Genomic DNA, 12,270 nt, shown 5'->3' with positions numbered 1-12,270 from the left:
GTATGGATACATTTTGATTTTTACCTGGACTATCGCAGGGAACGCTGGATTAGTTCAGCATTAAGTGAGCGTGAGGGAAAGCTCTTACATATACTGAGTGGTTAGCAGCTGTAATACACTACCTGAAAGTGCAGTGAAGGCAGATTTAGTTGTAGCTTTCAAAAGGGAATTTAAAAATCTGAAGAGAAAACAATTGCTTGGCTGCAGGGAGAAGACAGAGAAGTGTGTCTAGCTGGGTGGCTCTTGCAGAGAACAAGCACACACAGAATGGGTCAAATGACCTCCTCTGAGGTACAACCATAAAGAAATGAGACAGAAACAAAAGTGTTGCGGTGTACATTTTAGCACCAGGTCCATAATGGAGCCAACTAGATGGACTGGCTGTTCTTTCTTATTTCAATCCTCTGACTCATAGTTTTATGACTGTTTGGAAGACATTGAGAATATATCTGATTAACAAGCTAAAATGGTTTTGCTTTGAACCAAATTCCTCCTTTTTGAGGTAGCAGTTGTTTAGATGGCTGGAAGGATGAAGTGTCTTTGTGTGCATATTCAAATCTAATATCCTGACAGGGAAGTTATGTATATCCGGAGCTAGTAACAAAGTTAAATGAAATTTTAAATGCGATCTGAAACAAAACAAATTAATATAAACATTTACATATCTATCAGTATCCTTTCTATTAGGCAGTCAGAATCTGAAAATAACCTCTGATATGACAGTTTGTGGGAGTGCTGAGAAATGGGGTGCATGTCAGTTCTGTTAGGATTACATTCCATGGAAAGACTGGTAAATTCTGGTGAGTAGCCATGGACAATTATTCCAAAGTTTTGAGATCCATGTTTAGAATTTACTTATGTATTATAAACAGCAGAAATAATTTCTTTAAATACTTTTGACAGGAGGTAAGAATTTGTTCAAAGAAACAACAAATTTAGTGAAAGCACTTCTGTGATTGCAATGAAAAGTAACTGCACAAAATTAGGTTGGTCCTCAACTTCCTTGAGGGGTTTCTCTAGGTTCTTGCCACACCTCCAAATCTGAGCTTTTATGGCCACCTTTGCCAAATGGTTGTGGCTAACAAGAGTGGTGTCCTGTGCTCAAAAATTGTTCTCTAACTGCACGAGAAACAACAAAAAAATGGAAGTCTGCATACTTTGAGATATTGCAACTTTTAGAGGAACACAATTAGCCACAGTACGGTGCATCCAAAGATAAGGAAATAAATGTTTCTTGTTAAAAATACTTTCTGAATCAACTTTCACAGAGACCAAAAAAAGAGAACTCAATGGTGTTCCTGGAGAAAGGCCCCCCTGATTCCTGTGCAGTACAGATGGAGTGCTGCACTATTGGAAGTCACATCTTTTGGATGAGAAGGTAACTGTGGGTGACATGGATGGATTGAAAAGATGCCATGATACAATATTGAAGAAAACCAGGTGAATTATCCCTGGTGTACAAACCAATATTTATCCATAAATCAATATTGGAAAAGCAGATGATCTAATAATTTCTAAATTACTGTCTGTGGAAATTTGCTGTGCATGTATTACACAATATACTTCAAAGTACTTCGTTGGCTGTAGAGCACTTTGAGGCATCCAGTTCTTATGAAAAGCAATATATAAACATACACCTTTCATTTTGTCTGAGTCAAGACAGAGGCACAGGGTTTCATGGGGAGTTGGATTGAGGATTGAGCCTGAAGACTCCAAAGGTCCCCGATGGATAGCAGATGTTATATTTCCTGGTAGCATGGAATAGGTATGCTTCCAACATTTACCACAGATCATAGAAATGCAGGGATATCATAGAATCCCAATGGTGAAGAGCATCCCATGCAGACCACAACGCCCTCCCCACCCTAACCTCATAACCCAACATTTCCCATGGTTAAGGCACCTAACCTGCATATCTTTTGGACTGGGGGAGGAAACTGCAGTACCTGAGGAAACCCATGCACAAAGGGGGTGAACGAACAAACTCCACACAGATAGTTAGCAGAGGCTGGAACTGACTTAGGGTCCCTAGCGCTGTGAGGCTGCAGTGCAAACCATTGAGTCACCATTCGACGCCTTGTAAGAATATGGGAGCACAAAGCCCCAGGAAAACCAATTTACCTTCCAATTACTCTTGTCGAGTCAGGCCTGGAAAATGGGTGTGGCCCATTGATTTTAGACATGCAATCAGGTAAAAGGCTGAGTTCTTATAAGATAACTTGTAAAATAAATTAGTGAGCTAAAGAAGTACAAGCTGTGACAGAATTTGAAAGAAGAATTACTGCCATGATAAGGCATATCACCAATCTGTTCAGGATCCATATTTGTCAAAAGAATTCCTTCAGGGCTCAGAAGAGTCATAGAGATGTACAGCATGGAAACAGACCCTTCGATCCAACCCATCCATGCCGACCAGATATCCCAACCCAATCTAGTCCCACCTGCCAGCACCCGGCCCATATCCCTCCAAACCCTTCCTATTCATATACCCATCCAAATGCCTCTTAAATGTTGCAGCCTCCACCACTTCCTCTGCCAGCTCATTCCATATACATACCACCCTCTGCTTGAAAACATTGCCCCTTAGGTCTCTTTTACATCTTTCCCCTCTCACCCCAAAACCTATGCCCTCTAGTTCTGGACTCCCCCACCTCAGGGAAAAGATTTTGCCTATTTGCCCTATCGATGACCCTCAATTTTTTAAACCTCTATAAAGTCACCCCTCAGCCTCCGACGCTCCAGGGAAAACAGCCCCAGACTGATCAGCCTCTCCCTATAGCTCAAATCCTCCAACCCTGGCAACATCCTTGTCAATCTTTTCTGAACCCTTTCAAGTTTCACAACATCCTTCCGATAGGAAGGAGACCAGAATTGCATGCAATATTCCAACAGTGGCCTAACCAATGTCCTGTACAGCTGCAACATGACCTCCCAACTCCTATACTCAATGCTCTGACCAATAAAGGAAAGCATACCAAATGCCGTCTTCACTATCCTGCGACTCCACTTTCAAGGAGCTATGAACCTGCACTTCAAGGTTTCTTTGTTCAGCAGCATTCCCTAGGACCTTACCATTAAGTGTATAGGTCCTGCTAAGATTTGCTTTCCCAAAATGCAGCACCTCGCATTTATCTCAATTAAACTCCATCTGCCACTTCTCAGCCCATGGGCTCATCTGGCCAAGATCCTGTTGTAATCTGAAGTAATCTTCTTCGCTGCCCACTACACCTCCAATTTTAGTGTCATCTGCAAACTTACTAACTGTACCTCTTATGCTCGCATCCAAATCATTTATGTAAATGACAAAAAGTAGAGGGCCCAGCACCGATCCTTGTGGCACTCTACTGGTCACAGGCCTCCCGTCTGAAAAACATCCCCGCACTACCACCCTCTGTCTTTTACCTTTGAGCCAGTATCCAAATGGCGAGTACTCCCTGTATTACAACAGATCTAACCTTGCTAATCAGTCTCCCATGGGGAACCTTGTTGAATGCCTTACTGAACTCCAGATATCACATCTACTGCTCTGCCCTCATCAATCTTCTTTGTTACTTCTTCAAAAAACTCAATCAAGTTTGTGAGACATGATTTCCCACACACAAACCCATGTTGACTATCCCTAATCAGTCCTTGCCTTTCCAAATACATGTACATCCTGTCCCTCAGATTTCCCTCCAACAACTTGCCCACCACCAACATCAGGCTCACTGGTCTATAGTTCCCTGGCTTGTCTTTACTGCCTTTCTTAAACAATGGCACCACGTTAGCCAACCTCCAGTCTTCTGGCACTTCACCTGCGACTATCGACGATATAAATATCTCAGCAAGAGGCCCAGCAATCACTTCCCTAGCTTCCCACAGAGTTCTAGGGTACACCTGATCAGGTCCTGGGGATTTATCCACCTCTACCCGTTTCAAGACATCCAGCATTTCCTCTGTAATATGCACATTTGCAAGGTGTCACCATCTATTTCCCGACAATCTATATCTTCCATATCCTTTTCCACAGTAAATACTGATGCAAAATACTCATTTAGTATCTCCCCCACTTTCTGCGGCTCCACACAAAGTCCGCCTTGCTGATCTTTGAGGGACCCTATTATCTTCCTAGTTACCCTTTTGTCCTTAATATATTTGTAAAATCTTTTGGGATTCTCCTTAATTCTATTTGCCAAACCTACCTCATATCCCCTTTTTGCCCTCCTGATTTCCCTCTTAAGTATACTCCTACTGCCTTTATACTCTAACGATTCACTCGATCTATCCTGTCTATACCTGACATATACTTCCTTCTTTTTCTTCACCAAACCCTCAATTTCTTTAGTCATCCAGCCTTCCCTATACATACCAACCTTTTCTTTCTACCTGACAGGAATATATTTTTTCCTGGATTCTTGTTATCTCATTTCTGAAGGCTTGCCATTTTCCAGCCGGCCCTTCACCTACAAACATCTGCCCCCAATCAGCTTTCAAAAGTTCTTGCCTAATACCATCAATATTGGCCTTTCTCCAATTTAGAGCTTCAACTTTTAGATCTGGTCTATCCTTTTCCATCCCTATTTTAAATCTAATAGAAATATGGTCGCTGGCCCCAAAGTGCTCCCCCACTGATATCTCAGTCACCTGCCCTGCCTTATTTCCCAAGAGAAGGTCCAGTTTTGAACCTTCTCTAGTAGATACATCCACATACTGAATCAGAAAATTTTCTTGTACACACTTGACAAATTCCTCTCCATCTAAACCCTTAACAATATGGCAGTCTCAGTCTATGTTTGGAAAGTTAAAATCCTCTACCATAACCACCCTATTATTCTTACAGATAGCTGAGATCTCCTTACAAGTTTGTTTCTCAATTTCCCTCTGACTATTAGGGGGTCTGTAATAAAATCCCAATAAGGTTATCATCCCTTTCTTATTTCTCAGTTCCACCCAAATAACTTCCCTGAATGTATTTCCAGGAATATCCTCCCTCAGCACAGCTTTAATGGTATACCTTATCAAACACACCACTCCCCTTCCTCTCTTTCCTCCCTTTCTATTGTCCCTGTAGCATTTATATCCTGGAACATTAAGCTGCCAGTCCTGCCCAACCCTGAGCCATGTCTCTGTAACTGCTATGATATCCCAGTCCCATGTTCCTAACCATGCCCTGAGATCATCTGCCTTCCCTGTTAGGCCCCTTGCATTGAAATAAATGCAGTTTAATTTATTAGTCCTACCATGTCCCTGCCTGCCCTGACTGTTTGACTCGCTTCTGTTCTCAACTGTACAAGTCTCAGATTGATCTCTTTCCTCACTATCTCCCTGAGTACCACCACACACACACCAACCAACTCCCACCCCCCCCCCCAGGCCCCCACCTTACTAGTTTAGATCCTCCCAAACAGCTCTAGCAAATTTTCCTGCCAGTATATTAGTCCCCTTCCAATTTAGGTGCAATCCATCCTTTTTGTACAGGTCACTTCTACCCCAAAAGAGATTCCAATGATCCAAAAATGTGAATCCTTCTCCCAGACACCAGCTCCTCAGCCATGCATTCATCTGCTCTATCTTCCTATTCCTGCCCTCATTAGCTCATAGCACTGGGAGTAATCAAGATATTACTACCCTTGAAGACGTCCTTTTTAAATTCATGCCTAACTCTCTCTAATCTCCCTTCAGAATCTCAACCTTTTCCCTTCCTATGTCATTGACCACATTGAAACCAATGACCTCTTGCTGGCCCCTCTCCCCCTTGAGAACATTCTGCATCCTCTCTGAGACATCCTTGATCCTAGCACCAGGGAAGCAACACACCATTCTGCTATTTCATTGCTGGCCACAGAAACATCTCTCTGTACCTCGAACTAGAGAATCCCCTAACACAATTGATCACTTGGAACCCGATGTACCCCTCGTTGCATTAGAGCCAGTCTCAATACCAGAAATGTGGCTGCTTGTGCTACGTTCCCCTGAGAATCCATCACCCCCTACATTTTCTAAAACAGCATACCTGTTTAAAATGGGTATATCCACAAAAGACTCCTGCACTAGCTACCTACCTGTCTTACCTTTCCTGGAGTTAACCCATCTATGTGACTGTATCGGATACTTTCCCCCCTTCCTATAACTGCCATCCATCACATACTGTTGCAAATTCCTCACTGCTTCTAACTGTCTCTCCAACCGATCCATTCGATCTGATAAGATTCATAACCAACAGTAGTTTTGGCATTTATAATCGGCAGTAACCCTTAAACTCTATTTAAACTCCCACATCTGACAAGTAGTGCATATCACTCTACTAAAGGTCATTTTTGCTCCTTTACAATCTACAGGTTAAATTAATAGTTATGGCTTTTATTTTAAGTTTAATCAAGAGACATATCTCTAAAAACATATAATCAAGAAAGAACCCACTCTACTCATTACTGCAGACTTTCTGTAGGCCACACTTAAAACAACAAATAACTTATCTGATTCGGTGCTGTGAACTTCACCAAACAGTTCCTCCAAGATCAGTTGTGAATTTCAATATTGCTTAATTTTCCCAGACGCACCTCAATGTCCAGCGATACATGAATTCAAACAGCAAAGGCAGCATCAGTTTCTTTCTCGCTCGCTCTCTCTCCTGTACTGACCACACCATGTGCTTCCTTTATCTGTTCTTCTCCCTTTTAAAACTGCTGTTGTTTTGACTTTTTTTTTCCCAAAGTTCCAAAACAATGCAACAGCATATAAAACAGTATTGCTGCTCCTGGAATTCAAGGAAATCACCTCCAGCTCCTAAACTACTTCAAAAAAGGAGCAGTTGTTACAGCCAAAAAATTTTCCCATCCTCCATCTGAGATTACCGGGAAGAGAAACAAAAATTGTGAAATAACAACGTACATTAGTGTAACTGATGTAAACAAAAATCCAGGTTGTTCTGGGAATAGCAATCAGTGTAAAATGGAGGCCAAGTCAAAGCAGATATCTGGGGTCATTCATGGTTTGGTAAAAGTGGTGGGTTGTAAAGAAGGTATTAAAAAGGAAGAAGGGTGGGTGAGTAGGAATATTATTAACTTTGAAAAAAGCCAAAGGTTACATTTTATGAGTTTGTGTAGTCAGCGGAGTGTTTTATCTGCCAGCAGCATATGCCAGCGAATGGATGGGAAAATCCTAGGCTGAGTGCCAGTTATTTCCTGAGACATGCTGCTACTCTCGATGAAGCTCCCTGCTGGCAATACAAACTCAAATAATTGGCTCAGGTTTGTTTATAAAAATGACATGGCTAACAAAATAATAACACACAATGACCCATGCAAGAACTGGTCTACAACAAGAGACTTGCATCAGACAACTCTCATGCAACTTTGTGACTAATTGCACTTACATAGCCTTGCAGTGAATGAGAGAGATTCCTTTTGAAAGAGTTGCAAAGTCATGATAAAGCTGAACCTCTTTCTAAAAATGCATTAAAGAATTTTAAAGTGACATAAACATTTTCTTCAAAAAATGAAAAGTACATAAAGTGCTTATCGTTACTTTTAAGACATCTTAACTGCATCCAAACTGCATATCATAAGTGCTTCCTGGAAGCACAGTTATACAAAAGAAGCTCAAAGTACAGTTTGTCAGAGAGAGAGGAATTATGCAAATCCAAATAAAATCAATAGCAAGTTAAAGCTTGTGCACATCTTGCAGATTAATATCAAATATAAAAACGCAAATCAGGAAAATTTTAGGATAAATCAGCCAAAACACCACCAATAAAATGAAAAAGAGTATACCTGCTGCTTGAAGTCACTGCAGGCAAATAGCAAATTTGCATTAACAGCAAATGCAACTGAACCAAGCTCAACACACAGATTCTCTTGAATAACTGAGCAGTTTTGTTTTAAACTACTTGAGTCATTCTCTGAAGACTGTGGGAATAAATGCAATAACACTTTCATTGCATTGGGCTGAAAGGTATCCAAAATAGGTGTTGAGAACTGTATTATGAATGTCATGGAGGAGGAAGTGTCAATATAAACCAAATATTATTCAACACTTTTCTTAATTGGCACCAGCCAAGTGCCATCTTCCGGGGTTGTGAGGGTGCAACTGAAGTAGTTTCCAAACCTTAAGGGATCTCAATGGATCTTAAATCAAGGACCAAAAGTATAATCTTCGAGGAGAAAGTGAGGACTGCAGATGTTGGAGATCAGAGCTGAAAATGTGTTGCTGGAAAAGCGCAGCAGGTCAGGCAGCATCCAAGGAGCAGGAGAATCGACGTTTCGGGCATAAGCCCTTCTTCAGGAACGAGGAAAGTGTGTCCAGCAGGCTAAGATAAAAGGTAGGGAGGAGGGACTTGGGGGAGGGGCGTTGGAAATACGATAGGTGGAAGGAGGTTAAGGTGAGGGAGATAGGCCAGGAAGAAGATTGCAGGTTAGGAAGGCGATGCTGAGTTCAAGAGATTTGACTGAGACAAGGTTGGGGAGGGGAAATGAGGAAACTGGAGAAATCTGAGTTCTTCCACCGACTCCCACAGCTACCTAGACTACACCTCCTCCTACCCGGCCCCCTGTAAAAACGCCATCCCATATTCCCAATTCCTTCGTCTCCGCCGCATCTGCTCCCACGAGGACCAATTCCAATACTGCACAACCCAGATGGCCTCTTCAAGACCTCAATGTCCCCCCAGACATGATTGATGATGCCCTCCACCGCATCATCTCCACTTCCCGCTCCTCTGCCCTTGAACCCCACCCCTCCAATCGCCGCCAGGTCAGAACCCCACTGGTCCTCACCTACCAACCACCAACCTCCATATACATCGTATCATCCGTCATCATTTTTGTCACCTCCAAACGGACCCCACCACCAGGGATACATTTCCCTCCCCTATCAGCATTCCGAAAAGACCACTCCCTCCGTGACTCCCTCGTCAGGTCCACACCCCCCACCAACCCAACCTCCACTCCCGGTACCTTCCCTGCAACCACAAGAAATGCAAAACTTGCGCCCACACCTCCCCCCTCACTTCCCTCCAAGGCCCCAAGGGATCCTTCCATATCCGCCATAAATTCACCTGCACCTCCACACACATCATTTACTGCATCCGCTGTCGCCTCCTCTATATTGGGGAGACAGGCCGCCTACTTGCGGAACGTTTCAGAGAACATCTCTGGGACACCCAGACCAACCAACCCAACCACCCCGTGGCTCAACACTTCAACTCCCCCTCCCACTCCACCAAGGACATGCAGGTCCTTGGACTCCTCCATCGCCAGACCATAGCAACACGACGGTTGGAGGAAGAGTGCCTCATCTTCGGCCTCGGAACCCTCCAACCACAAGGAATGAACTCAGATTTCTCCAGTTTCCTCATTTCCCCTCCCCTCACCTTGTCTCAGTCAAACCCCTCAAACTCAGCACCGCCTTCCTAACCTGCAATCTTCTTCCTGACCTCTCCGCCCCCACCTCCACTCCGGCCTATCACCCTCACCTTGACCTCCTTCCACCTATCACATTTCCAATGCCCCTCCCCCAAGTCCCTCATCCCTACCTTTTATCTTAGCCTGCTGGACACACTTTCCTCATTCCTGAAGAAGGGCTCATGCCTGAAACGTCGATTCTCCTGCTCCTTGGATGCTGCCTGACCTGCTGCGCTTTTCCAGCAACACATTTTCAACACCAAAAGTATAATAACTGGCACAGAGCAGATGTTGATAGTAAAATTCATGACGTGCCTATACTAAATACAGTCGATTCTGCTATAACACGTGTTTCTTCAATGCAAATTGCTTTAACGCAATTGAAGGATTACGACCATTGTTTGGAGAATGCGAACTTTCCTTACCTGCATTGGCTATAATGCCATTTTGGCGCCATTAGTTAATTGGTGTGGCTATTGCACAATTTTCTTTAACACAAGATCACAGAGAGCTATCGTGTTATATCAGAACCGATTGTAATGAGAATTACAATCTCTCACAGTGTAAGACTGCACTACATATGTCTGTATGCATCAAGGTGAGTACCCCATAATCATATTTCAGTCCCAGTAATGTTGATGGTATTCAGTAATTCTCAAAGACGTATGGTATGCTGCTCAACTAACCTATGGGAAACATTGATTCCTAAACCGTGCAATGTTCAGACATCAGTGATTAATGGATAGGATTAAATTTCAAAGGATTTCAATTTCTGCTGTAGAAGAAAGGTTGCCACGGCAATGCCTCTACCAGTAAGAGGTGTCCATTTGACAGCCAATCAGCACTCATGTAATACAGTATAAATTTTGTTTTCCCTTTGCTTCAATATTGCTTGAAAATTATCCTGTTGAATGCAAGATGAAAAATTTTGACAAAGTTTGTCTTTTTCAGCAATACTCACATACTGTGGTACCAAATGACTATTATCTTATAGCTGTATTAAACATGATAGGTCCTGGTGTCATTCATTATGAACAATTCTACTTTTAATAAATATTACTGACAAGACCACTCCCTCCGTGACTCCCTCGTCAGGTCCACACCCCCCACCAACCCAACCTCCACTCCCGGCACCTTTCCTGCAACCACAAGAAATACAAAACTTGCGCCCACTTGCTTTTGCACTGTAAATGTTATAGTGAAGATGCAAGTTTACCTGTTATGGATTTTCCTGTGGAGGTTTGAATCTTTTTTCTGCCTCCGGGTGACAGGCGGAGCAGGAGTTGATGGGAGAGGTGGAGGAGAAGTGGGAGTTGAGGATGGAGGTAGACTGTTGCTAGGAGAGCTCCTATGGTTTTTATCTGCTTCATACTCAAAGGTGCGTTTTGGCTTTGGCACAGGATTCACCACAATGCTGGGCAGACTTTCAGCCGGTGGTTCAGGTTTGTGGTAGGAGCTTTCAGAGTTATGACTAAGCTGCTGCTTTGACATAGATTTCTCAATCACAGGGTCAGGCTCCGGCTCTGTTAACACAGAGCTAACACTCCCTCTCTGTGTTGTACTCCCAGGTTCCTTAATATCCTCTGACACACTTGGAATGAAAGACTTTTTTCTCAGTCTTTCCCTCCCATAGCAGCTGCTGGGCAACTGAGGAAGGTCCTTATTGGGGCTCTCTTTGAGAGCTTGCTCAATTTTCTGAATCCTGCTCAATACAGCAGATGTCTGTTTTTTTGGATGTTCTTTACTACAGAAACTGGAAGGCTGGTTCTTACCAAACAACCTTTCATGTCTGGCAAATGACTCTTTATCAGATGCATCATCTTCAGTCTCGGGGTACGAGCACTCGGAGAATGACCTACTCATTCTCTTGAATCCTGTCAGATCAAAGGTCTTCTCACTGCACGGTGAGGGCAGCATGCTAGGGCAGCCCTCACTACTAGCTCTGTCTCCTACTTTCCTCTTCTCCAACATTAGGTTCCGCCTGGGTGACATTTCCTTTCTGCATTCCCATTCCGAAATCTTCTGCCTAATGTCAACAGTCTGAGAGCGAATGCCGGCCCGACTGAAGGATAGGTTCCGGAAGGTAGAAGCAGGTGCCAAAGACAGGGTGCTCCGGTTAAGTTGGTTGGTGCCTATCCCATCACCTGGCTCTTCTTGGCACTCTTCCTGTGATTGTTTCTGGTCTCGGATTCCTTCAACTGTGGTGCCTGGCAGGTGTGTATCTAAACATCCAATACTCACAGCTTTCAGTAAAGGACTTTTGGAATCAATACTACATGAATGAAGAAAACTGCTTCTTGGTGTTGCTCCTCCTGATCCACAATCCCTCAGACTCAGTCGTGGAGCTGAAATATGAGCACATCTAGTAGATCTATAGGAGTCTTCACTGTCACTTAATGGGTATGCTGAGCTTCTTACTGGCAATGAAAGTGTGGTTGGGCACACTGAATGACGCCTGTAAAAAAGAAATTCCATTAAAACAATGAAAAAGACAGAAAAATCATAAATAATACACAAATTGTACATCAGTTTTATTATATTTGTTCAGCTTTCGACTTGTTAATAACTGAAATAACACCCCTCACTTACAGGATACCATCTAATCAATAAAGAAGAAAGAAATCTACTAGGCAACGATGATAGCTAAATGGAAAATAATAGAGAAGATAGGCTAGGGCACCAAAAGACCATGGAGGGATATTGGGGAAGATTTTTGAAATTAGGGAGAGAGTTAGCAAATAGAGCAAGAATTCAACAAGCTGCACAGTCCTCTTCAGTACCAATGATACTAAGAAAGATGTTCTGCTGAGAGACCATGAGCAGTTAGGAACTAAACTGAAAACATGAAATCATGAAGGTAATAATCTCTGCATTACTATTTGAACCCATG

The 12,270-nt window shown here is 43.0% G+C and overlaps 1 protein-coding gene across 12 annotated transcripts in view; it reads right to left on the bottom strand.

Moving 5' to 3' along the window:
- dennd2b (DENN domain containing 2B) overlaps positions 1 to 12,270 on the bottom strand; it is a 462,540-nt gene that overhangs the window by 171,702 nt on the left and 278,568 nt on the right. For all 12 annotated transcript variants that reach the window (XM_072592318.1, XM_072592325.1, XM_072592315.1 and 9 more), the window contains one exon: positions 10,597 to 11,835. In XM_072592318.1, the coding sequence (XP_072448419.1) occupies positions 10,597 to 11,835 (1,239 nt within the window). The remainder of the gene's footprint in view (positions 1 to 10,596; positions 11,836 to 12,270) is intronic.

This window comes from Chiloscyllium punctatum, chromosome 22, assembly GCF_047496795.1.
Source record: "Chiloscyllium punctatum isolate Juve2018m chromosome 22, sChiPun1.3, whole genome shotgun sequence".
In the NCBI taxonomy this organism is placed as follows: Eukaryota; Metazoa; Chordata; class Chondrichthyes; order Orectolobiformes; family Hemiscylliidae; genus Chiloscyllium; species Chiloscyllium punctatum.
This window is presented reverse-complemented; position numbering and strand designations above follow the sequence as displayed.